We start from the raw sequence: 25317 nt of genomic DNA on the forward strand, positions 1-25317 counted from the left end.
CGTCCGCAGGCACAAACATCCTCCACTCCAACCACTAAACATCCAATGCATTTACATTGATAGCGGATAGCTACAGGTATCTGTAGCTGATTGTGTCTTATTTTAAGTGTGATGAGATATTTTGACTAGAAATTAGACAAATATACTTGGTAAAAATTTGAGATTTGCAGTGTATGACTCTGTGGTGGCCTCTGCTATCTTTTATGGTGTGGTCTGCTGGGGTGACAGCATCTCTGCTGGGGACAGGAAGAGACTGAACAGGCTGATCTGGAGGGCCAGCTCTGTTCTAGGATCTCCTCTGGACCCGGTGGAGGTGGTGAGTGACAGGAGAAAGATGGCTAAGCTGTCATCCCTGTTGGACCACATCTCCCACTTCATGCAGGAGACTCTGACAGCACTGAGCAGCTCCTTCAGTGGCAGCCTGCGGCACCCACGATGTGGGACGGAGAGATTTTGCAGGTCTTTCCTTCCAACTGCTGTCAGACTCCATGACATGGTCACTGCAGATGACCACACATGTGCAGACAGACACACACACATCCCATACACAATTGTAACTGTCTCCCTGATGTGCAATACTACCAAGTGCAATTTTTCCTACTATAACAAAGTATTTTATTCTATTTTGTATAGTGCTTTATTCTATTGTATATAGTATTTTATTCTTGTTGTATAGTATGTTATTCTATTTGATCTTATCCTGTTCTATTGTGTTTATCTTAACGTTTACTGCGCTTAAACTTTCTGCTGTGACAAAAAATTTCCCACATATGGGACTAATAAGGGCTTATCTTATCTTATCTTATCTTATCTTATCTTATCTTATCTTATCTTATCTTATCTTACTTTATCCTCAGGGTGTCCTGCATTAGAGTAAGAATGGTTGGTGGTAAGGGGTAACCCCTAACCCTAACCACAAACTCACGTTTTTTTTGTTTTTCTGTGTGCTTCTCGCCTGAGGAAGGCCAGATCTTGGCCGAAACGTCGCGGCATAAGCACACGCTTCATTGATTTTTTTATTTGAGGAGTTTCATTTTATTTTTTTGTTTTTTCTTGATTTAAATTTTTTCCATTAATAAATAACTAAATACTTGTTTCATTTTATACATACACACAAAAAAATACACTTATAAATAACATATCTGATAACAAATTCATTTTATTTACCTATAATAACAAAGCCCACAGGGACACAAATTCTACACAAATAAATAGTAACACAAGACAACTATTAACGAATAACCGGGACTCATCGGGAGGAGATGAGTGCCTCACAGTGGACTACGGTCCGCAGGGGGAAGAGCACTTCCCAGAACCTTTTCCGGGGTCGGACGGGGCGACCCGTTGGGGGGATGGACAGTGCCATTCCTGTTTCCGGCTGGAGACAGGCTCAGTCCTCACTTCCTAATAATAATAATAATAATAATGGATTGGATTTATATAGCGCTTTTCAAGGCACCCAAAGCGCTTTACAATGCCACTATTCATTCACTCTCACATTCACACACTGGTGGAGGCAAGCTACAGTTGTAGCCACAGCTGCCCTGGGGCAGACTGACAGAAGCAAGGCTGCCATATTGCGCCATCGGCCCCTCTGGCCAACACCAGTAGGTGGTAGGGTAAAGTGTCTTGCCCAAGGACACAACGACCAGGACAGAGAGCCCAGGGATCTAACCGGCGACCTTCCGGTTAGTTTCAATCCCCCCCCAACAAAACATGTCCAGGGTTTACAGAAATAGTTTCAATACAGAGAAAATATCAAGGAAGTTGTAAATCACTGGTGGATATATATATTGAACCTTGAAGGAGGTGAGCTAAAGCAGCAAAGGGCCACGCTGGATGACAGTCCTATCAGGTCAAAACAGAAAACTGAGGCAACAGTTTTCCACAGGTCACCAACATTGGACAATGGAAAACTGGAAAACCATTGCCTGGTCTGATGAGTTTCAATTTCTGCTGAATTATTCAGATGGCAGGGTCAGAATTTTGCATACACAACATGATAGCAGAGATCCATCCTGCCTTGTATCTATGATGTCTGTGAGTCAGGCTGGTGGTGGTGGAATAGTGTGGGGGATACCACAGTGACCACAGTGTAACTATAGTCAGGTGTTTACAGCATGATAACACATCATGGCACAAAACTCCAAAAAATCTCAAAGTTGTTGTCAGTGACAATGATTTAAAATCACCTCGACATTTCCCAGAACTCAATGCAAGTGAGCACCTTTGGAATACGGTGGAATCATCAGTGTGCAGTTGACAGTGTGCAGCAACTGTGTGACGCTATCACGCGAATATGGACAAAACTTTTCAGGAATCTTTCCAGCAACTTGTGGAAATTATGTCACAAAGAAATTCGAGGCACTTCTGCAGGGAAAAAACAGTCCAACCTTTGAACAAAGTGTAACTAATAAACTGTCTTGTGAGTGCATATATGGCTCTTTATATTCTTGCATGCACTAGTCTTATCAAGAGCTTTACATGCTTCAGTCTGAGATGTGGAGACTGAATGCAAAACATGTTTGCTCTGAGTGGAAGTTGCCAGGTGTTTTCTATTACACATCTAAGAACAGAGGATCTTTATCATGAATTTAAACAGCTGAAATTATATTAGCCAGGTAGTTAACCTCCTAATGGATTTCCTATTCACTTCCACCAATGACCCTCAGTCCCAGAGTGCTGCACTTCTTTGGCACAACATCAAAAAAGTGCATAACGATCCTGGGCATATGCTCTATAAAATCCGATAGACCGCTTGATGTTATTATTTCGCTCTTTGAAGTCATGACCCTCAGGTTATGTGTGCTATAGATTATTCATTAAATCAAGACTCACAGGGGATCGGTGTTTTCTTCACCAGAAACGAATAAACCTGAAAAATGAAAAGTTTGTGCACAGCTTCTCTCAAAATCCTAGCTGGGAGGCCAAAGAGAAGACGCAGGCAGACATAGGCTAACATAACAGAAGGAGAGTATGTCTTGGGATAAATTGAAACCACCCGCAGGCCAATGGGTGACTGACTGGATGAGTTACGGTGGGCTGAAGAAGATAAAGGTCAGGGCACTGCAGTAGACACTGGAGCTGCGTCTAGCTTGGCTAAGAACATTAGCACTGTGGATAATAGATTACAGATGGATGATCGAGCAAGCAGGAGTGTGGCAGCTAGGTATGGATGTGTCATTGGGCAGTACATGATTTTGCACGGAGACTTTATTATATAACCATAATTTGTTTTGATATTATCAATTTTCTGGGCTTTCAGAATATGAAAGGACAGGAAATAAATGCCATAACACTAACTGACTACACATTTATTTAGGGACTGCACAAATATGAGCAGAGACAGAAGAGAGTGAGAAATTAAAGAGAAAATAAAAACTATAAAGGTTTAATTTTATGGCTAAACTATCAGAAACTTTTAATGTTTCAGTCTACATCCACCCACCATCACACTTCCCCTACCACAACAACCAGCACCAGTAATTTCCCAACAGTCCCTCATTGAAAAATGTTGCAATAGGATCGCTTTCCCTAAAAAAAATACAGTATTTCAAAATGTTTTGCACATCAAGCTTGTGTCTATACATGCATGCATGGAAAACAAACCTTTGTGCTTTTCTGTGGCGAGTACACAAACCTCAGGCAGACAGATAAATGGCCTGCCAGACGCCGAGCGTAGCACGAGGTGGAAGGAAAGTGGTCGACATATGGTGCGCAGACTGCAGACGAAGAGGTAGCAAAAATGTGCACAAAGCAGGTGCACTCTAAACTTTACCCTGATACTGAAACAAACTTCACATCAAGACAGGAAAAAGGAGAGCGATACAGAAAGAAAGAAAGTAAAGTTAGGGGAAGACAAGTGAATAATCGTCCCCTCGTTGTGTCCCTGCATCTGGAAGCACTTCTCACTTGTTTTGAAGTTTTTATCCCCACAATCCACTCGCAGTTTCTGTGCTCGGAAGAAGGTCCCGCTGTTTAAAAGGTGTATGCTTTTGTGTGATTTTTTACACACCACACACACATAAACTCTTAAATGATCTCCAAATCAGGATAGTGGATCATTAAAGAACTATTTATTAGATTTGTTATACAAAGCACATTATAATCGGGGGCTAAACATTACCATTAATTTCACTATGATTTCCTCTGATGCCAGTTTCCTGAAAGGAGGCGAATACAAGTGATGCAACACTGCTCTCTGCAGGAAATGAAGAAAATGTCAAATATTTTTGGTGTTACAGTTAAAATTTATTATCACTTCATATTCTGTGTACGCATACCACGTTTAAACTTACATTGCAATAAAATAATGATTACTTACTCCATGTAATGAACTGTTTGCTAGTTAATTTGCTATATGACAACACAACAACAGTATATTCTGTCACTATTTAATCAGTCAGGTTAAATTATATATCTCAATACAGACACTGTGACTATCAAGGGGACTGCACTTCAGGGCTTACAAAACAACATCTCGTTCAATATTTTGACGATCAACTGTCCTTCTGTGTGGTGAGTTTAGTTTACTGAATGAAAACAGAAAGAAGTCCAATGTGTATAAATGTGAGACCAAGGCAACTTGTGAGCTGTGACTGAAAAGAAAAACTGTGAGAGGTTAAAAATCCCATTTAACATTTAGGGATGTGACTACAAAAAACTAGTACTGTATACTTTGAAACATTCAGGCCTTTGGCAATACTGTAACACATGATTAACAGTGCATTCAGATACAAGAGTTCAGATGTGAAGAATCGGCACTTAAGTGGAGGGTGTTGCAGCAGAAAGTAAATTGCATTGCTTTAATATTAAGAAAGGCATCTTTTAGTCAAATAAATAAAGTGACATATCACAGGAAGCCGTATGCTATACATAGCAGCAACAGCAGCAGCTCCTTAAAGTTTGCAGCTTTCAAATATGCTTGAAATTAAGATGCTGCTTGATGATATTATGATATGGATAAAGACATGAGCTTCACTATGTTCCAGTGCACTTGTTGTATGTAAGTTCTATAATGCTGCTATAATTCAGTCAAATAAATATTCAATGCATCTTAACTATATTGGGCTATAATGGTAAGGAAATTCTACGGTTTTAATGATCTTTGCAACAAAGTGTGTATTTAGAGACTATAATATTGTAATGATTGAGTTGTTTTTGGTCCATGCTGTAAAGAGAACTGACAGAGTGAGAAAGAGAGGAAACGGGATGGATTTAGTGAGTGGATGAGAGACACTGGTAAAGAAGGGAAAGTGTGAGTGTGTTATGTTTCACTGTGGTTAACTAAGGAAGGAGCGGGAGGAAAGTGTTTTAGTGCAGGATCTCAATGAGGAGGCGCTTGAAGTCTCCACCGCACTCAGAATCCAGTGCATCTTTCAGGGTTACGTCGTACTTCTCCAGGTACATGTCCTTCACCGTGTCCAGATCAATCTGTGGGTTGGCGAAATAAAGAGGATGTCACACACTTTTAGACTCTCAGACCTTATCGAGGGTATACTTACACTTGCACACTAGGCCATACACTCACACACAGAGAGACACACACTTGCCTCAGAGCGGCCTACGATGATACGAATCAGTGTGTCCTCATCGGTGCCCAGTCCCTTCATGGCAGCGTTAAGACGCCGAGCAAAATACAGCTGTGGGTTCTTAGCGCACCTTACTAAAAATAACACACAAACACAGAGTTACTGAAAATCAAAGATATTTCACTGACTTCTGAATGCTTGTGGTCTTACGTACCGAGAGTAATGTAGCAGTCCTTAAGTGTCCCCGTGGCCTCCGAGTCAATGGTGTCCAAAATGTCTGTTCCTGAAAGCTGCAAGACAGCTGGTTAACATGAGACCTGATAACAGCAGTAAGGAGTGAGTGAAATGACAAACGAATGAATAAATGAGTTAGAACAGCAAAAAAAAGAAAACGTGCAACGATTGAATGTAGTACATACCGCCTCATAGGCTTTGAACATGGCCTGAAGCTGCAGGTAGTTCCTGTGTGTCAGGATGTAGGTGAAGGTGGACTCGTCTGTGCCAAACCTGCCTTCTCCTGCCTGATGAGAACAAAGAGAAGAAAAAATACAACATTTCAAAGAATATGGATCATCCCTCAGTGTTTTTAAGCAACATAAATTGATCTATTTTCTTCTGCTTATCCAATTCTAGATGTAGGGTATCCCGGCTGTCACAGGGCGAGAGGCGTGGTGCACCCTGGACAGGTCGCCAGTCTGTTGCAGGGCTAACACATAGAGACAGACAACCATTCACATTCACACTTATGGGTAATTTAGAATCACCAGTTAACCTAACCCCACTAACTGCATGTCTTTGGTTCATGTGAGGAAGCGCTGGATTCAAACACAGGGCTGTCTTGCTGTGAGGAAACAGTGCTAGCCACCATGCTAGCATCAACATAAATCCTTGACACTTTCAGTCGTCAGTTACGTAAAAGAAATGATGAGAACATGTGTTAATTTGCTCAGATGGGGGACAAGAGTAAGTTGACAGTGTGTATATTAGAATGACTATAAAAGCTATTTATGTTATTAGTAGGGTTGCCAACGGTCCCTTAAAATACGGAATTGTCCCGTATTTAGAAACAAAAGTACACGTCCCGTACTGAGCTAATAAGGGACACACTTTGTCCCGTAATACAGTGAGAATCAAAAGTAGTCTATAAATGTTAATGGAATTAACGCTTTGTTTGAAAACATAATTCCCAGCCCCTCTCCTGCTTTGTGACCAATGAGCTGACAGCACACTTATGACAATTCGAGTATGACAATTCAGATTACCGCTCATCTCATTGGTCGAGGAAAGGTCGCTTGCGGAGAAAATACCGGAAGACAACAGATGACCACAACAACAAGCATGGCCAACAGGGAAACAAACGCCGACACTGCGGTGCAAGTCTCGGACGACAGTACACCTAAAGCTGGGCAGACACTGTGCGATTTTTTCAGTCGCGTTATTCAGCTCCTGCTCAAACTGCACGATTGACTCGCAGGGGTTAGAAGTTTGTAGGTCACGATGCAGGTCTCACACTATACGGCCCGATGCTCTGATGCGACCTGAGTGCTCACACTGTGCCTCCATAAAATGAAGGTTATAACAGAAAATCTGTCGCTCGCTCTCTCTGTCTTTCACTCACACAGACACACCACCACCATCAACTTTGCTAAATTGCTAATGAAAAACATTGATCAGGCAGCTGTGATTGAGCAGCAGTGTAAATCCAACTATTTTCACGGTTGTTGTGGTCATGATAATTTTGTGATGCCACATGGAAAAGGCTCGGATGAGCTTTCCAAAGTTCTACAAGTTGTGCCTCCATCGCTTGTGTCCAGATCACACGCTGCACAGCCGCGCTGCTCCGTCTTTTTCACCAACGTTTACGTTTGCGCGTGAGCAGTGTGAGCGCCTGTGGTGACACCCTCACGAGCGATTGATGATCGGGAGCTGGTCGTGAGGTGTTAATCACTTCTCGTTACCCCACATATACTACATGACGCACGATGAAGGCCAAAATCGGTCCGATCACTCAAAAATCGGCTCAAAATGGGCCAAAAACCGCACAGTGTGAGCCCAGCATTAGAGCAGCAATGTTTGTTCCCCCTCAGAGAAAGGGAAGAATGGGAAAAGGAAAACACCTGGCTGGAAAACGTTAATATGGGCATGTGCAGTGAATATCAGCGCTATGTGGCCAGAAGTGTGATAATATAATTTATTTTGTGTAATAAACAACTGCAAGGATAGATGATTACAACAAATTGATGACTAATACATAAAAGTAATACATAGATGAATAATGATGATGAGTTATGATGCGTAATCATGGGAACAAGCGGGTTTACAAACAGGAGCAGCTGATTAGCTTTAGAAAAGCTGAAATAATACCTCAACTGAAGCCAATTGTACTAAATGCACTAAATGTGCACTGTTACAAGAATATTTTTCTTTCTATTGTTTTCTATTATTTTAAGTTAAGCAGGACAGAGTGCTTTTAAAGAAAGATTTACTTATATTCTCAAAAGTTAAGCATGACAGGCTTCTGTTTAAGAAGGAGACCTGTTTTATTGTGTTAATGTTGTCATTTTGAGCTAAAAATAAATGGCTAAATGATCATTTGTTTCACATGTGTTTATATCACAAAGAATAAAATATGCATCTACTTAAATCAACTTCAAGTCAAATGGTTAAAAAAATAATTTCACACACAAAAAAAGAGCTAGAAAATTCACCACACTGGGAAGGGTGAAGACAACTGGGTCGCCCGGCCCTGGCCACGAGGTGTCCCTTATTTATTTTTCAGGGAGTTGGCAACCCTAGTTATTAGACTCTGTAGAGCCACGTTAGTAGCTCTGTGTAACCCAGTATCACGGCAACGCTTGCGTGTAATAAACGCGCCGGTCCACCGTGCGTATGTATGAGGAGAAGGAGAAATTTTATTTCAAGCCAACAAGAAAACAATCGAGGAAAAGTGTTTAAAGAGACATTATTAACACATTTACATGTAAATATATATTAGCCATATAGCTTCATCATTTCTGGTATAGAAGGAGGCTGGAATGTCTTCATACTTTCCTGTTATTATGACTTTTTGGCTTTAAATATATTACCTGCTCGTACTGCAACTTAAGCGTGTAGCTTAACTTATGCTTGTCCATTTCGCGCTTTGGAGAGGCAAAGCAAGACATGCACTGTATTCCTATTGGGCAGATAATTCTAAATATCAATACTATCTAAACCAACGCTGGTATTGGTATTGGATCAATACTAGCGCGATAGGATTGACATTTGTTTCCATAGCCTATAAAACATTTAACCACATTTCCAAGCCTCAAATCATAAAGGGAGGGTGAAAAAGGTCAAGTCTTGATAATGTGACTAACCACTGGTTTTATACTGTCCGTGGCTAAATCCTGCAGCCTAATGCATTAGCATTGTATATTTACTAAGGACATTAAGTTTCCTATTTAATAAGTTATTTAGTCACATTTTTGAGGCATTCCTCTAGAATCTTTACTAAAAAAAGATGCTTCCGTCTGGGGTGGTGGACTGCTCAACGACAGCTGTAGTCAGCGTCTATTCTTTAAAACACTGCATAAACTTTAACTGAATAATATGTGGGATTCTGTGATGTACATGTGATTCCAGGATTACATGCTTATGCATCTAAATCAGGCATCCGCTTACCGACATCAAACTACATCGGTGTGATTAAAAGGGCAACCTGTGTTATGGGCTTTGAAATGAAAAAAATTCAACACGCACCTCAAACAGAGATGCAGCATCTTGTTCAGCTAAATCCTCGTCCACCTCGTAGCCCTCGTCTCTGCTTGCCTGTAGACAAAGAGATTGGAGGATAGGACAAGAAATTAGGAGGGGTTTAAAATGAAAGATGAGGGACAAGAACTTAATGAGATAACAATGATGTGCTCCAGATTAAGTGGATAAATTGAAAGCCACCGAGCTCTTTGGATTGGCATTGCTGTAGAACTTGAGTCACTTCATGTTTGTCATTTTTTCTGGGGGAAAAGGAAAAGAGAGGGGAAGCAGGAGAGGGTGGGGGCCCTGAAAAAGCTGGAGAGGGAAGCATGCCTAACAATCTAGTGAATGTCTCAGTGGGTGAGTCACAGCATAGAGAACAATTCTTCGAGCTATAACCAAGGACAAAAGCTTCCATTTGTCTGCGAAGCTCAGAGATTCAAGAAACAGTGCAAAAGACAATGCATTTCCTGGTTGGAACCTTTTTTGTACCTGCAGCAGTGAAATTAGGAGGTTCCTCACATCTCCACTGGTATCATCCTCGATATCTGCCTCCAGGTCACGCTCGTTCACTGTAAGGGAAGTGTGCAATGTGAACTTCTATGTCAACAACAGATTTTGTAATGTGATCTAAATGTGGATAAAGTCAGACAGCAGAAAACGTGGAAAACACAAGTCACTACACCCAGATGAAATTATAACATTGGTATTCTGTGCGTTAGTTAACCAGCCACACTTTCCAGTATGAAAGGAAAGGAACACCCTGAGATGACTCAGAGGAAACGTTACCCTGGGCATATGCCTCCCTGTAGCTCAAGATGTCCTGTTGGGTGAAAAAAGACAGCATTAAGATGATGTTTCTGTTTTTCTCACATCTTACAGCATCTGTTTTATCTTCCCCGTGTCACATCTTCTTATGTATTCTGAAGACAAAACGCAGCACTGTTGCCTTTACTTTGTCACCATTGTGATTTAACTGTCAGCTCTAATAAAAACACACTGCGCCAGAACACCGTTTATCCACAGCACCGTCGATCCACAGACCTGATTCGTCGCCGTGCACAAGATCTCGACGAGCACGGCTTCATCCGTGCCCGCCCCCTTCATGGCCTTCCTCAGCTCCTTGGCGAAGTAAAGGTGAGGAGGGTCACACATAGCCATGACGGCTTTCTCAAAACTACCTGTTAGTTCCTTCTTCAGGACCTCCTCTAACTCCTGAGGAAATACATAGGTCACATGATTTGCAGTTATTCTGTGTGTGTGTGTGCGTGTGTGTGTGTGTGTGTAACATCCAGAAAGAGACAGGTACGTACATCATCATATTTTTCAAAGTAGGCCTGTTTGATCTCCACACGCTGAGCTGCAGAGCGATTGGCCAGAATCTGGATAATGGCCTCTTCATCTGTGCCTGGAGAAAATACAGCAGAACAGACCTGAAGGATTGATTCAAATGACTTTATTATCACAGCAACGTTAGACTATTACTGGGCTGATAACGTCACACTGACGGAAGTCACCAGGACAGACCTTTTTGTTTCTGTTAAAGGACTTTCAGATGAATATCCTTCTCTTAAACATTGGGATAAAGAGCAGTGATAAAAGTGCAGATATACACACACAGCAAAGACGCTGTTCTAAGCACTTGCATCAACTCCTGGGGTGGCTGTAGCTCAGGAGGTCAAGCAGGTCATCTACTGATTAGTGGTTCGATCCCTGGCTCCTCCAGTCGGCATGCCAAGTATCCTTGGACAAGATACTAACCCCAAGTTGCTCTCTGATGCATCCATTGGAGTATGAATGTTAGTTAGGAAGCCATAAAAAGCTTAGAAGAAAGTGAATGTGGCATGTTGTATAGAGTGCTTTGTGTACTTTGGGAGAGTAGAAAAGTGCTAAATAAGATTCAGACCATTTAACTCCCAACCAGGAAGTCTGGTTTGCTGCGAGACAACAGTGCTAAGCATCGCGTCACTGTGCTGGCTGCTAACACTATAGAGGACGTAACATGTTGATTAGTACTGAACTCTCCAAGTAGATATTTTATTATCCCTAAATCCGCTTCTGCCACACTTATTAAAATCTGTATTTTCTAGAGAGGGTTTGCTTATTTCAGTTTTAATTAGTTTATCTAGTGTTTTACACATTTGCCTCACACGTAAAGGTTTCCCTGTTTAATCCCAGCAAGAGGCATCTGCTGTTAATATCCAACATGCAGAGCGACCTGCTGGGATGAGCACTTGTGAATAACGGAGCCGCTGAAAACAGCTTTCAGTTTCTTTATTTTCTGTCATATAAATCCAAGTGTTAATGTCATAACAAGTATGGCCAATGTTTCCAATAATGACATGAGAAAATGTCTGCTTTACAAGAGCAAGCCAATCATTAGAGTTGGATAAGGAGGGTGGTCATAAAGGATGAGGCTGCACCAATGCCCAATACGAATAGTAATCAATAAAAATTGAATTGTGAATCATCTGAAGCTACTCTACTAGAGTCCTAGAAAAAAGAATAAAAAAAAATAGGGATCTGGAAATGACCAAAAGAGGTCGAGTTAAAAAAAGACAACAGTTTGAAGATGTACTCAATCAATGTACCTGAGATATGGATTCTGATATAATTTACCTCAAATACCACATAATCCCTGTAAATGCTGTTTCATGACAGAACCAAACATACACATCAACAGGGGAGGTTATTAGCTGTGCAAATACTCTGATGCATTGTGTAACGTCACTTTGTTCACAACAACAGTTGTAAGCTGTGGGGAACACTGCAGGCTTGGTGAGAAGAACAACAACTCCAGTGAGCAGGTAGCAGATAATGCCAGTGAGGATTTAGTAACACAACCGACTGAAGCTTATGTCCACGCTGTGTGAGAGGCAGGCTTTGAAACCTACACCCACCTATCTTGTGAAAGTACCACTGCATAAAGATCTTTGCAGACTATGACATTTGCCTCTCTGTACCAACACCAGTTCTCAGTGGAGTACGCCTCGTACTGTAGTTACATCAAACTTAGCAAGTGTTGAAATTAACTCTCTGCAACACATAAAATGTAATATTGATTTTTCTGAGTGTTTCTCTGTTATTAGTCTGAAAACTTTTAGGCATAAAAAGACAAATCCCCACTTTTTACAAATGCTTTACTATCAGTTAAATTAGAGGCTCTATTACGACCTTACTAAACTGCAATTATCATAATCATGATCAAACACACAAAGAGAGTCTTCACATGACTACAGCATAACCTAATATACTTCCTGAGAGAGGAGTTAAAACAATAAACTTGTATGTACTTACCTAAACCTTTACAGGCTTTTCGAATAGCTTTTATATCTGCTGTAACATCAAAGTCCTCACATGGGACTATAGTGGGCTGGAGAACACACAATCGCAGAAAATATTGAATATTCTTAGTAATAAATTCAAACAGTTCATTCAAAGCAGCCACAACAGGTAAAGCAAATCAATCAATCAATAAGACTGACTCATAATGTTACATTAGAAAAGTGCCGGCATTTAACTACAACTGTAACCTTGTCCACGCAGATGAAAGGGTGAGGTCGTTGAAAGGAGTTAATATGGTGTTACATTCAGGCTCCTGCGGAGAAAAGGGTGCTGCCTGTGTGTGATCGCTGAGTCATGGGGCAGCAGCAGCAGCAGCCTCCTCTTCTCGCCCACCCTTGGTCTAATACAATGCGGCCTTATTGATCTGATCTTACAGAAATGCCTTTTCCCTGGGCCTGGCATGGCACACTCCCTTGCTCAAGTTAACTGCGCCAGCTCTGTCTGTCTTTACACACCGCAGGCCACACAAACACAACAAAACTGAAGAAAATAATAAAAGTGACGCTCTCGCGGAGGCTGTCTGCGGTACTCAGTGAGGCTGTAGCTCAGCGTCTCTGCTGTCAGAGTTTGGATCTTCAATATTCATCCTAACACCAAACTTTTAGGCACTTTTATAATACATTTAAATAACTGCGTTTCAACTCAGCTGAGCTTTTGTCATTAGTTATAGATGACCTCTTACCTGCACGTTGCCCATGTCCTCCACACGCACGTCTTCTGGCTATGATCGAGCTGAAGCTGGATGTGGAGCGTCCTGATGTTGTGCTGCTGTGGAGCTGATGTATCGCGTGTCAAAGAGGACTTGCTGTTCCTGCAGGGACTCAACCCTGTCCGGTGCTGCAGCGATGACGTCACCGCGGCTCATTGCATTAGCAGGATGAAACAGGGTGCTGCTGCTGGAGGTAACCTCCCGGTTAACCTTCAACTTACCGCAACGGTTCTTTTCCTTTAATTCTTATCATGTATTTAATCTGTAACCTGTAACTCTTTCAGAGTCTAAAATTGCACTACAACACCACTGCATTTAACAGTAGGCTACATCAAGATATTTTAAAAACTTACTAGCTTATAAAGTGTGATACAATATTAAATACTGTCCCGGTACCAAAGAGCATTAACATGCTCACACCTCAATGGAAATACAGCTCTTATGATACCAAGTTTGTTCTTCTACTCAGATAAATTTGTTAAATCTTAGATTTTTATGTTTTGTACTTTGATGCCACCTTGTGCGAGTTAATCCATAGAATATAACCCCAGTCCATTTAATAAGCGGACACTGGATTAAATTAAATTCTGTTTTATTTACATAGCACCAAATCACAACAATCGACTGGTGGAGCTTTATTTTGTGAGACCCTACAGTTTTAACATTCCTTAAACTGTTTTTTTTTTAAGAAGAAGAAACTTCCTGCAGAACCAGGCTCAGGGAGGGGCAGCCATCTGCTGCGACCGGCTGAGAGTGATGGAAAGAAGAGAGGACATCGAAACTCTGTAGAAGAGAGTCAGAGATTAATAATAACTAATTATTAAATGTAGAGTGGTGTGTAAACTCATAGTGAGTAAAAAGAGGTGAGAGAAGGAGAAACATTTATGGGAAGCCACCAGCAGTCAAGGAATATTGCTGCATAACTAAGGGAGGATTCAGGGTCCCCTGATCCGGTTCTGACTATAAGCTTTGTCAAAAAGCAAAGTTTTAAGCCTGATCTTAAAAGTAGAGTGAGTGTCTGTCTCCTGAATCCAAACTGGAAGCTGGTTCCACAGAAGAGGGGCCTGAAAGCTGAAGGCTCTCCCTCCCATTCTACTTTTAAATACTCTAGGAACAACAAGTAAACCTGCAGTTTAGAAAACTGCTCTATTGGGGTGGTCTAAGAGGTGTTTAAGATAAGATAGGACCTGATTATTACAGACCTTTTATTTCAGGAGAAAGATTTAAAATTAGATTCTGGATTTAACAGCGAGCCAATGAAAAAAGCTAATATGTGAGAAACATGCTCTCTCTTTCTAGTCCCTGTCAGGACTCTCACTCCAGCATTTTGGATCAACTGAAGGCTTTTCAGGGAACTTTCACAGGGAGCAGGGATTGTCACAGCATAACAGAAAGTCACATAAATCAGAGAGAACAAGGAGAGCTCAGCGGTCTGTGGCCACTGCCTGCTAAGCCATTCTCTCTTTGTGTGTTAAACTTTGTGTCTTTTTTGGCAGTTTTATACATGATTGCTACATGCATTCTTATTTCAACTGATGGGCAAAATAAATATTATATCTCTCCACAGGGTGGCAGTGTTGAGTGGGATTAGGATAGGATTTACAGGAGGCTAAATTTAGAACTAAAAAGTGGCAAACACAAGGTGTTTTGAAAAGAAAGGAATGCTGATTCTTTTTTAAATTTAAATTGAAAACACTACTTTTAATGAGTAAAGATGAGCAATTATGTGTGATTTTGTTTGGTTTTTGTTTACATTTTGAATAGTAAAAAATCTTCAAACATTCAAATCAGAGTAAAAAACAATAGTCAGGGAGAGCCTGGATTTCATAGAAACATTTAATTCAGAGCTGATAACAGAATATTTACTGTATGTACATGCAACACAATATGGAATGTACAATATAAATAATCCCAGGTGGATGCTACGACAGCTTGCAACTTTGGAGCAACACTAGACAGTATAACGAGCATTAAATACACGTAGGTAACGTTCCGTTTCAAGCTCCCTCAAAACATCTGACAGAAATGTGAAAGTCGGAGTTGTGGGTCATGTTTGTTTATCAAGCTTCTTTTTTTTAAAATATTTTTATTTTATAGAGCCAGACCTCACACAGGGAATTCTTCCCTACGATGCTAGATAAATACAGATTTGAAACAAACCCCACATGCTTTCATAAGAAATGCAAAGGTGAATTCTGGTGCATCACGTTCCCTAAATTTTCACAGTCATGCACACACAACCCTCATGAAGCTGAACTGACTATTTTGTGTGACCGTACTGCTTCTAGGTGCCAATGGTGGGTGGCTGATTACAGGACAGAAAGGCTGGCTGCTGTTGTTGTTGTTGTTATTGTCATTTCTGGACACGATGCTGTGATGGTAAATGACTCATATTCTGTCAGTGAGAAAGTGGCAAAGAAAAAAAACGTTCTGGTCATGCATCGTTGTAGCTTTAGAAATAGAAAATGTGCAAAGATTTAAGGGAAGGTGCATTCAAGCAGATGGTAAATGGGCAACTAAGTGATGGGGTGGTGAGGGGAATGCATTATTCACATCATCCACTCTAGTCTTGGTCCTGGTTCTTGGAGGATCTCGTCACAGTTTCAGTGGATGTGTAGATACTACAGCCTCTGATCCAAGAGTCTTTTTTTTATTGGTTTTTAAAAAAGGGGGCGGGGCATCCTGGGAAAGAATACAACAGTAAACAAATATCAGCAGACAGGAGAGCCTGATGGATATTTTAGTACTCCTCAACTGTAACTGCGACCATTTGAAACACAGTGCACGTCACTTCGAAAGCATCATGTAAGGAGACGAATACCATAGGCACGACATCGAAGGCTCCACTGTCTTAACACGCTGACCCATAAACATTTAGCTACTGGATGCTCGACAGTATGCCACATGCGACGGCTTTTTTTAGAAAAAAACATATACTGTATATGGAAAGCTTTTACTAAAACACATAGCTTGTCTCATTTGGCTGCGGTACAATCCTCTGTTATTCCCACGTTTCTCTAATCTAACAGATCATCTTGGCGACATGAATTATGCATTTGGCCTAAAGATAAGGCATCGCAGCTGTGTCTGGGGCTTTGGTCTTGCTTCTCAGATCTCATTTTCTGTTTATTTTTTCCTTAGGTCTTTTCTCCCTGCTGCTGATCTGATATAAGTAAGTCTCCACTGGCTCGGTGCGTAACGTAGAACATCGTCGGCATAACACGTGAGACCGACGGCGAGCCCAGGTTAAGAGTCGACGGTGCTTTGTGGTGAACGATTGTCTGCTCTGCTCGTAAATACGGGTATTCTTTTTTTTTTCAAAATGGACTCAGTGTGAAAAAACATACAGAATATGCAACTTTGACAAATGTGCAAGCAAAAGTGTAAAAAACAAACCAAAAAAATCATTTAAAGTGTTTTTAAGGTTGCATTACTGCATATAAGAACAAGATGGTTGCTGTGTAGCAATTAATTATGTCTGGATTGCATCAATAGGCAGCAGAGTAGATGTTCCTTTCCTCACAACATACTTCTCATTAAGGTGACCCACAGGAAACCCTTCTCATGAAATGCAATATCTGTCATCTGGATATGAAAAAAGTACGTTCATTCGTCCCCCGGCAGTCATCACGCCCTCTCCCCAGAGTCCTGAAAGTCCCAGGGGCAAACGTCAACCATTTTCGCCCCGGGTTTATAACTAGTGCTCAAAGAGCCGTCTTTCTTCTTCTCTGATGATTTTCTAGTCTGAGCCAAGCTGCCATGCGTGAGCTCGGTCTCCCGGGAGAAAACCTCCGCCCTCCTGACCTCCATCACCTCTGGGTCTCTTGTTGAGCTCCTCCGCCGCTCAGAAACCGGCCCGCCGCATTCTGAAGACTGGCTGACCCTTCTCCTCTCCGACGGAGGCTTGCTGGAGGAGCTCCGCCTTTCTCTACTCTTCTCCCTCCCTTTCTCCTTCTCAGCTTTGTGGTTGGATGAGCTGGAGCCTTTCCGTTTCTTCTTGTGTGAAGTGGGGCTGTTGCAGGTCTTCTCCTGCTTAGGTGAAGGTGGGCCGGTGTAGTCCCATGGGCAGATTTCGACCATCAGAGACGGGGGCTGTAAAAGGCTGCCTGTGGACTTGGAGTGGTCTGAGTGAAGCCCTTTGGGTTTCCCATCAGTAGGCGTGACACTCTTCTTACGCCTGATTCTGTCTGGAGAAATGGAATCCGAATCTCCTTTCAGCATGGGTTGCTCATCGAATTCCCAGGGACACACATCCGGCTTGAGAGGAAGAGGTGACCTGGGTGCCCGAGATTTCCGTGTTTCCCTTCCTTCCTCCTTTTCTCCTCCTTTATCTTTGGCGCGGCGTCTGTTGGAAGGAGACTGGCCCGTCTTCTGCCTCTGCTGGGACCGACCACCTTTGGTGACTCCAGAGCTGCTGCTGCTGCCTCTCCGGCCCGAGGTGGTTTCTCCAGGAGCGATGGAAACGTGCTTCTGGGTTTTTGCTTCTGAGGGAGTCTGTGGTTCTTCCATTTCCCAGGAACAAACCTCGGACACATCGTAAAGGTTCCTCCCCGTCTCAGAGCAAATTGATGGCTGGCTCCCACTCACCTGTTGGAGAAAGGAGTAAAAATCAAAATGAATGCCAAATCAGTTAATACTACAAGGGGCTCGAGCAAACACTTTCTTAATGTAAGAATTTTGGGGTTAACTGGTTGATTGTCCCTACCAATGATCAGAGAAATCGCTTTATGTCTGTCTGGCTGTTCTGTACCATCATCATCTCATCTACTTTAAACCTGGTGGGTGTATTGCCTGGCCCTCCAGTGAGTGCAGGGCTGAGTTCAAGACTGTTTTGTTGTAGTGGTCCTCATATTTTGGTCAAAAGCTGCTCTCTGTTACCAGTGTTTCCTCTTGAGCGACTTCTGCCTGCTCCACTCTGTGTGGGTGGAGGTGCACACATACACATACATGCATGTTTGTTTGGATATCTGTCAGGACATTCATTCAGATTAATGCATTTTCAAACCTCCCACTGCAAACCTAATTTGAACTTCAACCATAAAAAACAAGTTTTAAACGAAGATAGGTGGACATTTATATTTGGTTCCTATATCACATGACTGCAGTACCTTATTTTTGTTGTTTGGGCATAAGTAAAAATGTAGACTTTTTTTTTTTCCAGTCCTGCTTTGAAGCCTCAAGGTGGGTGTTTTCAGTGTTGCCCACTGGTGTTTTACATTGGATCAGACAGGTTAGAGGTGTGTCTGCACCCACATATGCTTGTTACTTGTCAAAGGCTGAATTAATACATTTGAAAGAGAACATCAAGCAGTAACTGTACCTTGACACTGAATTTAAAAATGTAAGTCACAGTGAAAGAGAGATGAAGGCCATTTTCCCTTAGACTTCCTGTCTGCTTGTTAACTCAGAAATCATTAGCTATTTCCAGGTCCAAAGAGCCTTCTGTTCCCAAATTTAAACAAATACTGAGACACAACTGAGAGTTAAAAACTGTCCAAATTCTTTTGTTTGTGTATGTCTAGGCATCCATGAAAAAGAGGATTTAGAAGATTTAGCAGCATTAGAAGTTAGCAGAAAGCTAGCTAGCTAGTTTCCATTAAAAAGCTGATATATTAGCTATTTCTAAAAAACTAAAATGTTCAAATTTGCTAAAACTTTGGAAGCAAACTATGACAGAAAAATAAATATCTGCAACATTTGAGCGTTGCCATAAAGATATGCTACCTGTTGGCCTGCTACAGAGCTATTGTTAGGCTAAAACAGGGGTAGGGAACGTTAGAGCCGGTGTCCTGCAGGTTTTAGATCTCACCCTGGGTCGCCACACCTGAATCAAATGATTAGTTCATTACCAGGCCTCTGGAGAACTTCAAGACATGTTGAGGAGCTAATTTAGCCATTTAAATCAGCTGTTGGTAAGGTTGATATGTCATCACTTAACAAGCTTTTACAACAAGATGTCTTCTTGCAAACAGATGAGTTTTTGCCTCTTGGCCATTAGAAAGAATGCAGTTTATGGCATTTTTGCACTGGCTTCACTTTTCAGACCCAGCAGCTATATCCACCCTTTATATCCACTCTATGGCAGCAACCTGCAACGTGCCTGTTCTACACAGCCAGGTTCTGAGCAGGTACAATCATTGATTGTCAATCAATGACTGTTACCTCATAGCCATCCTCAGGGATACAATCTTTCAGAATGGAAACTGCACTGCTCTATTAAATGCAACAAAATGATAATAATAACGATAAATGCTCAAATGTCCAAGGTGCTTCATTTGCTTGTCCAGCCAAAAGCAATATAGGAAAAATGTAATGCAAGTTCTAATCACTTTATGGGGAGCATGGAAGCTGTTTCATAATGCTCATGTGCTCCCCACATGTCGTATTTGTAATATTATACACCACTCCAGCTTCCCTCTTGGGGGGCAGGGTGGGCGGGGGGGCTTCCTGTGTTCAGCGTGGACCACCAGACATCCTAATTTGTTAAATGCTTTGTGGTAAGTGCTGGCTTCCTGTAACTTGGTGCTGATATAATCAATATTTTATAGGATCGAGTTCCTAACACTTACATAACAGACTCTGCAGATATACGTACCACCTGAGTCTGTAGTGTTTCTCAACCCGGTAGAAGTTCTTTAGGAGAAGTCTTTTGGTTTTGTGATGTGGGGTGGCAGCCCTGTGGTGCCTGTACAACAGGGACAGACACTTCCCTTCACGCACTTCTTACTGGCGTCCCTGACGTTTGAATTTGACGCAATTTAAAAGATGTAAAAAGAAAAATACACTTGTGACACACACTATAAGAATGTCCTGAATGTGTTGACAGCTCTCTGCCCTGAATGTGGAAGTGTGCAAAACAACCAGCAGTCTCTGACCTACTTCTTTCCCTACCTTGCCATTCATCTATGTGTGCCATCTGTGCCGTCTGATTGACCCAAGAGGCGGTTTTTTAAGGGGGGGACTGTACAAAAGGAAACCCCATGACCAGCAAACATTTTTATAAACTCTGACCCTGCACTTGGCCCAGCACTACTGGACTTGATCTTGCAAGGAAAATTGTTTTTAGGTATCGTTTGAGATCATTTTAAGCCCTGGACTATTTTACAGGAATCCTCAAAACATGACTTCAAATGACTGCTAGTGTAGTCTGTGTCTGCTGCGTGCCATTCACTCCTCTCTGTCCTCCTGTCTTTGCTTATCTCTACTGCTACTGCACAATAAAAAAGTACATCTGGCCAGATGCTTAAAGAATCCAGCAGTGTCAGTCTTTTAGCAGTCAATTTACCAAAGTCCTGGTCTCCAGGCACAGTCCGATTCCAGTAATCCACTCTTTGCATCTCGTGCCCCGAGTAGCCTGCTTGATAAATGTCCCACCTCATTAACAATCATGAGGAAAACCACTGAGATATACTGTAGCTTTAGTCTTAGCAAAGGGTCCCCCAGGCAGACATGGTATTTTCATTCATGTATGCAACTGATAATAATGTTATTCTTATTGTTATTATTAAAAAACATAAAACCTTTATATTCAAGGACGCATAGAAATATTAGGTACTTTTCTTGATAAATGACTTAAACAATTAATCAGTTAATAAAATTAAACCTGAATAAGTTTCTGTCAGTGAGCTAATCGACATTTAAGCACAAGAGCTACACATTAAAGCTGAATCAGTTTCTATTAAGAATGTAATTATGTAAAAAAGAACCTGTTGCTTCATTATGCCCATCTTCAAAGGTGTCTTGGAGTACTCCACCGATTGGCTGACTGGCATCTTGGGGTAATGCTCAGGTGTCTCATCCACCTCTGATAGCGTCCTCCCTTCCAGTCCCTTCACGCACTTCTTACTGGCATCCTCGACGCTCTGAGTCTTGTTAGTGAGTCCCGGCACCTTCTCCTTGGCACTCGCAATCACGCTCAGGGATTTCTGCATAATGGAAGTGCGCAGGTGCACAGGCTTCTTCTCGTGTGTCAGGTTGTGAGCGCTGGCTGATTTCCAGAAGAGCGGCACGGATTCGGTGGACACGGCTGGTTCCAGCCTCGGTGGAGTCGAAGCTGGTTCCAGCTGCTTCTTGGCATGTTTACGGCCAATGAGAGAGCCCAAAAGAGATCCTTCCCCTACAGTCCCAACAGGAGTCGTTTTGTCTCCCGCAGCTGAGCCACTCTGGCTTGCGCCTTCTTCATCCTGGTCGCAGACGTGGTCATAGCTGAGTGACTTTTTCAAGCCCATGACTTTGTTCTTCAGGGAGTCGTCTCGAGGTTTTCCTGATGGGGGACATATCAATAGACCATTGTTTTGTAATGTAACTTCTCATCTTTTGACCTGTAAACTCTGGTCACAGCAGAAGATGAGGTTTGATATTTTTTAATTAAGCCTTCAAAGAGATTAAAGATTATAAAAATAGACCATTTATATTTAAATAAAATATAAGCAAATCTGATCTTTTGCCAGTTTAAGAATTCATATTTAATTTACATTGAGGACGTGAACATGACTTTTTAATCCAGTGTTATCAAACCTTTCTGAAACAATCTTTTATATCAACTATAAAGTGCCATTTAACCCCCATTTATAGAGCTTCTTAAGCAGGACCCAACCGGCTTTGTAATATTATATATAATACACGTTACATTAAGTTTAGGAAAGCATAGTTGGAAAAAAAGCATGCAGGCTCTCACAATATTTTCCTTTGAAATGACTAATTGGCTCTCTTCATTTCCATGCTACAGCCGGGGCTTACCGTGGTGGCTCGGCTCAAAGGGATTTCTCCTCAAGGTGCTGCGGTTGCTGCCGTGTTCGCTGCCATCATCACGACTGCACTGCCGGTGCAGGTGCATAGTCTCTGGGATCTCTGTTATCCGTTTCATCAGCGAGCGACCCAGACCCTTTTTGGAGTTGCGCTTCTTTTGAAGGTGAGGGTTGTTGGCAAGCATCTTCTTACATTTGTAGACTTCCAGCTGGGCGTACAACTTCTTCAACTCGTCCTAAAATTTAAAAAAAAAAAAGTCTTAAATCATAATTTATTACAACACTCACTTACTTCTGACTTTAGGTAATAGTTGTGTGGTTGCCAAAAATGAACTTGTGGGCCTGAGCAGGTGTACAATGACAGAAAACTCCTTCTTTTTAAACAAAAACATTGAAACGTTGCTGAAAGAGAAACCAGGGCCACCTGGTAATGGCTTCCAACCATATGTTGCCTGTTTCACTCTTCACTGGCAATATCTTAAGGGAATCGCTTAAGGGAAAGTGTACATATTTGGAAGAAACTGTGCTTATGAAAGATGGACAAAGTGTTCAGACCTAAACAAAATGAAGCCATTTCTGAAGTTCTTTAAACCCACATTATTTCAAATGGGGAGACAACTGTGGTCCGACTGTTTTGATGTTGAGAAATATTTTGTTAAGTTAATCAGTTGAACATCACTAAACATTTTATTGATACACTTACAGTCTCAGCAGCTCATTTTAAGTCTTCTTCAATACATCATAGTGCTCATTTTGTAAGTTATGGACCCATTTAATGTCACTCTGATCCAATTACAGTATGTTTAGGCAGCCCCTACCCTTTAACTGACAGCTCCAGTATGTGTATACAGTTTCCTCAAATGTGTGTTTAGTCGTACTCAAAGGGGTACAAGTAGGCTGTTTAGGTTTTCTGCTAAGTACCCTTTAGTATGTTTTTCTTCCAAGTTTCTCAGTTATTGTTGCAGAGAATGATGGTTGCAGTTGTTAACCAGTTTAATCAGGTTGGACTTATGTTAGCTCAACTTGACCTTTTTGTCCAAATGTGGTCTCACCCAGTTTCACAGGCCATGCACCAGGCTTAAGATTGGACATTTACAAACCAAAAGGTAATGTGAGCGTGGTCTAACACATGTGCTGTGATTTCTGACTAAACCGTGGAACACCAGACATGAAGAGTAAGACAGAAGGTGCCCCATTAAAAATATATGTTGCATTCTGACTTAATGGGGAGATATCTGACAATGATCAACAAGGCCGCTTTACCCGTATATCCTCTGGGTCCAAACTGTGCTCGCTCCAGGCCGAGGTGATGCTGTTGTTGAGGTAGGAGCCAGATCTTCCTATGTCTAGCTCCTCCTCGTAAGCTTCGGTGGCTATATCGTCTCTCGCCTGCGTCCCTTTGTACAGGAACTGAAACAGATCAAGAACAAGGTTATAAAACGAAATCAGTGAAACAAAAAGTTATCATGTGACATGCTGGCTATAGAGGTTGTCCACAATATAATGCTCCCTAAAGACATTTAGTGAGCATTATATTGCACTAATTTAGTAGATCTTTTACTCGAATTTTAACTTTAATTTTGTTACTGAAGTCAGTTATTTTATAATTGAAATTTCTATCTGTCGACAGCAAAACTATCAAAAGTTTAGATTAAAAACCCCAATAAAGAAAACAACTATAAAAAAAGATAAATAGCTCCAAAAGTACTGCAGTATATTTTATCTTGCTATTGATTATTATTTTAATCTAATGCAACTGTGCAAATTGTGCCTAACCAGTTCAAATGTATACGGTTCAGTGTATGCAGGCAGTAATCTCCTCCTCATATGTGATTCCTTCCTGCAGAAAGCACATTAGGGCTGCAATATTCCAATGATTCAGTAAATAAATGATAGATTGCACCTTGATTTTCATGCTCAAATTGTTTAACTTTGTTTGAATAACAAATTTAGGGATGGCGAAAGGCCAAATATTTAGCCCAGTTTGAAGAACAGATGCAGTTTGAGATTAACGTCCTCCCATTGTGCTTAATTATCCCGGTGTACTCGACTCACTTGCACTTCTGAGGTGCCTAATTAAGAAAGAACAGAGAGTGTTGATGGTGTATTTCATTTCTCACACTGCAGGAGAATTAAATGTTTTCCATCAGACTTGAGAGATCGCACATAAAGACACCCGTGAGAGCGCTGAGCCAAATTACAATAACCGCTAACGCAGTTTGATTGAGTTTAAGGTAATGGTAGCAAACGTGCCTGTGTACATCTGTGTGTTTGCCCATTGCTAATAACAAAGGAACTTAAGATGATTAATGAAGTGTTTTGTGTACAAGCTACAATGCAGCAGTGGCCACAGTGGAAATCACTCTGTAACGCTGGAATGCTTTCCCAGTAAATAAGTCGCACTTACACCCAAGCTAAGAAACGACACATTCAGCGCACGGCTAATGTTTCAGCTGTACACTGCACAAGTTCATTTGGGTGCCTCAAAATCTATTCTGCGCTCACTGAATATATTAGAGTCTTTACACTTACCCATTTAAGTGCACTAGCTCTCAGCATAATGAGAAAAATGTACAGACCACTGAAGAGATTTTTGTTTTCCCAATTGAAGCTACTCTTGTGTGTCCCACAATACATGCGGTATACAAAACAAAAGTTGGACTTTACTGGATGAATGGTCTGGCTTTGTCCAAAAAATGTTCTGAAATGAGGATCGTTAAAAGTCTATTCATCTGCTGTACAATTTCTTCATCTCTTTGGTTTGCAGAACAACAAACAAGGAAGATAAATCTCCAAAATGCCCTTTACACATTTACTGTTACAGCTGAGGAGCTCAGACCTAAAATCAGTCAAGCAGTCTGTAGTTTTTAGTATTACCAGTGCTAGCATCATGTCATGTATGTGAACACTGCGTTAATTGGAAAATTTCATGTGCATGACAGTGAGCATGGACGGGAGAAAGAAAAGACATTTCTAAAGAGATAAGGAAGGAATTTACTGCCAGGCGTTCATGACTGAGGTAAAGGTTACAGAACTATCTAAAAGCAGCCTGATATTGTTGTGACCCCAACTGCTAATATTATTAAGAAGTTTAAGTGTTGCTGGTGGAGGAAAAAAAGAGAGGAATAAAAAATGTCAAAGCATAAAGCAGCTGACCTCTGGGGTAGAGCCCCGCCAGAGCAGGCATGATAGAAGCTTGATAAAAAAATATGATGGGACGTAACACTGCTTCACATCACACAAAATCTAG

The 25317-nt window shown here is 41.5% G+C and overlaps 2 protein-coding genes across 3 annotated transcripts in view; both read right to left on the reverse strand.

Annotated features, from left to right (window-relative positions):
- Positions 1-4229: 4229 nt before the first annotated feature.
- On the reverse strand, positions 4230-13452 carry LOC147308861 (annexin A13-like). The gene is made up of 11 exons (XM_086272154.1): positions 13294-13452; positions 12564-12639; positions 10580-10674; positions 10311-10481; positions 10056-10089; positions 9759-9838; positions 9273-9341; positions 5951-6052; positions 5746-5821; positions 5553-5665; positions 4230-5433 (listed from the first exon to the last, which is right to left on the reverse strand). Exons 1-11 carry the CDS (start codon positions 13306-13308, stop codon positions 5314-5316), a joined length of 951 nt encoding a protein of 316 aa, XP_086128280.1. The 5' UTR covers positions 13309-13452; the 3' UTR covers positions 4230-5313.
- A 1696-nt stretch (positions 13453-15148) lies between these two features.
- The window catches only part of gpr158b (G protein-coupled receptor 158b), an 82256-nt gene continuing 72087 nt past the window's right edge, over positions 15149-25317 (reverse strand). For both annotated transcript variants that reach the window (XM_086271611.1, XM_086271610.1), the window contains exons 10-13: positions 23331-23477; positions 22060-22303; positions 21027-21583; positions 15149-17907 (exon numbers count right to left, since the gene is read on the reverse strand). In XM_086271611.1, the coding sequence (XP_086127737.1) occupies positions 16948-17907; positions 21027-21583; positions 22060-22303; positions 23331-23477 (1908 nt within the window). In that variant the 3' untranslated portion in view covers positions 15149-16947. The remainder of the gene's footprint in view (positions 17908-21026; positions 21584-22059; positions 22304-23330; positions 23478-25317) is intronic.

The sequence above is a fragment of the Aulonocara sp. 'chitande type north' Nkhata Bay genome, linkage group LG18, assembly GCF_057382095.1.
Source record: "Aulonocara sp. 'chitande type north' Nkhata Bay isolate Kocher_YH1m ecotype deep benthic linkage group LG18, A_spYH_male_GT1.1, whole genome shotgun sequence".
Classification (NCBI taxonomy): Eukaryota; Metazoa; Chordata; class Actinopteri; order Cichliformes; family Cichlidae; genus Aulonocara; species Aulonocara sp. 'chitande type north' Nkhata Bay.

Excerpts from the sequence above, each read along its gene's own strand:
- LOC147308861 (XM_086272154.1), bottom strand. Across the intron at positions 10,675-12,563 it reads AAAAGCCTGTAAAGGTTTAG|GCACAGATGAAGAGGCCATT; the intron begins GTAAGTACATAC and ends TATTTTCTCCAG. Across the intron at positions 5,434-5,552 it reads TCATCGTAGGCCGCTCTGAG|ATTGATCTGGACACGGTGAA; the intron begins GCAAGTGTGTGT and ends GCCAACCCACAG.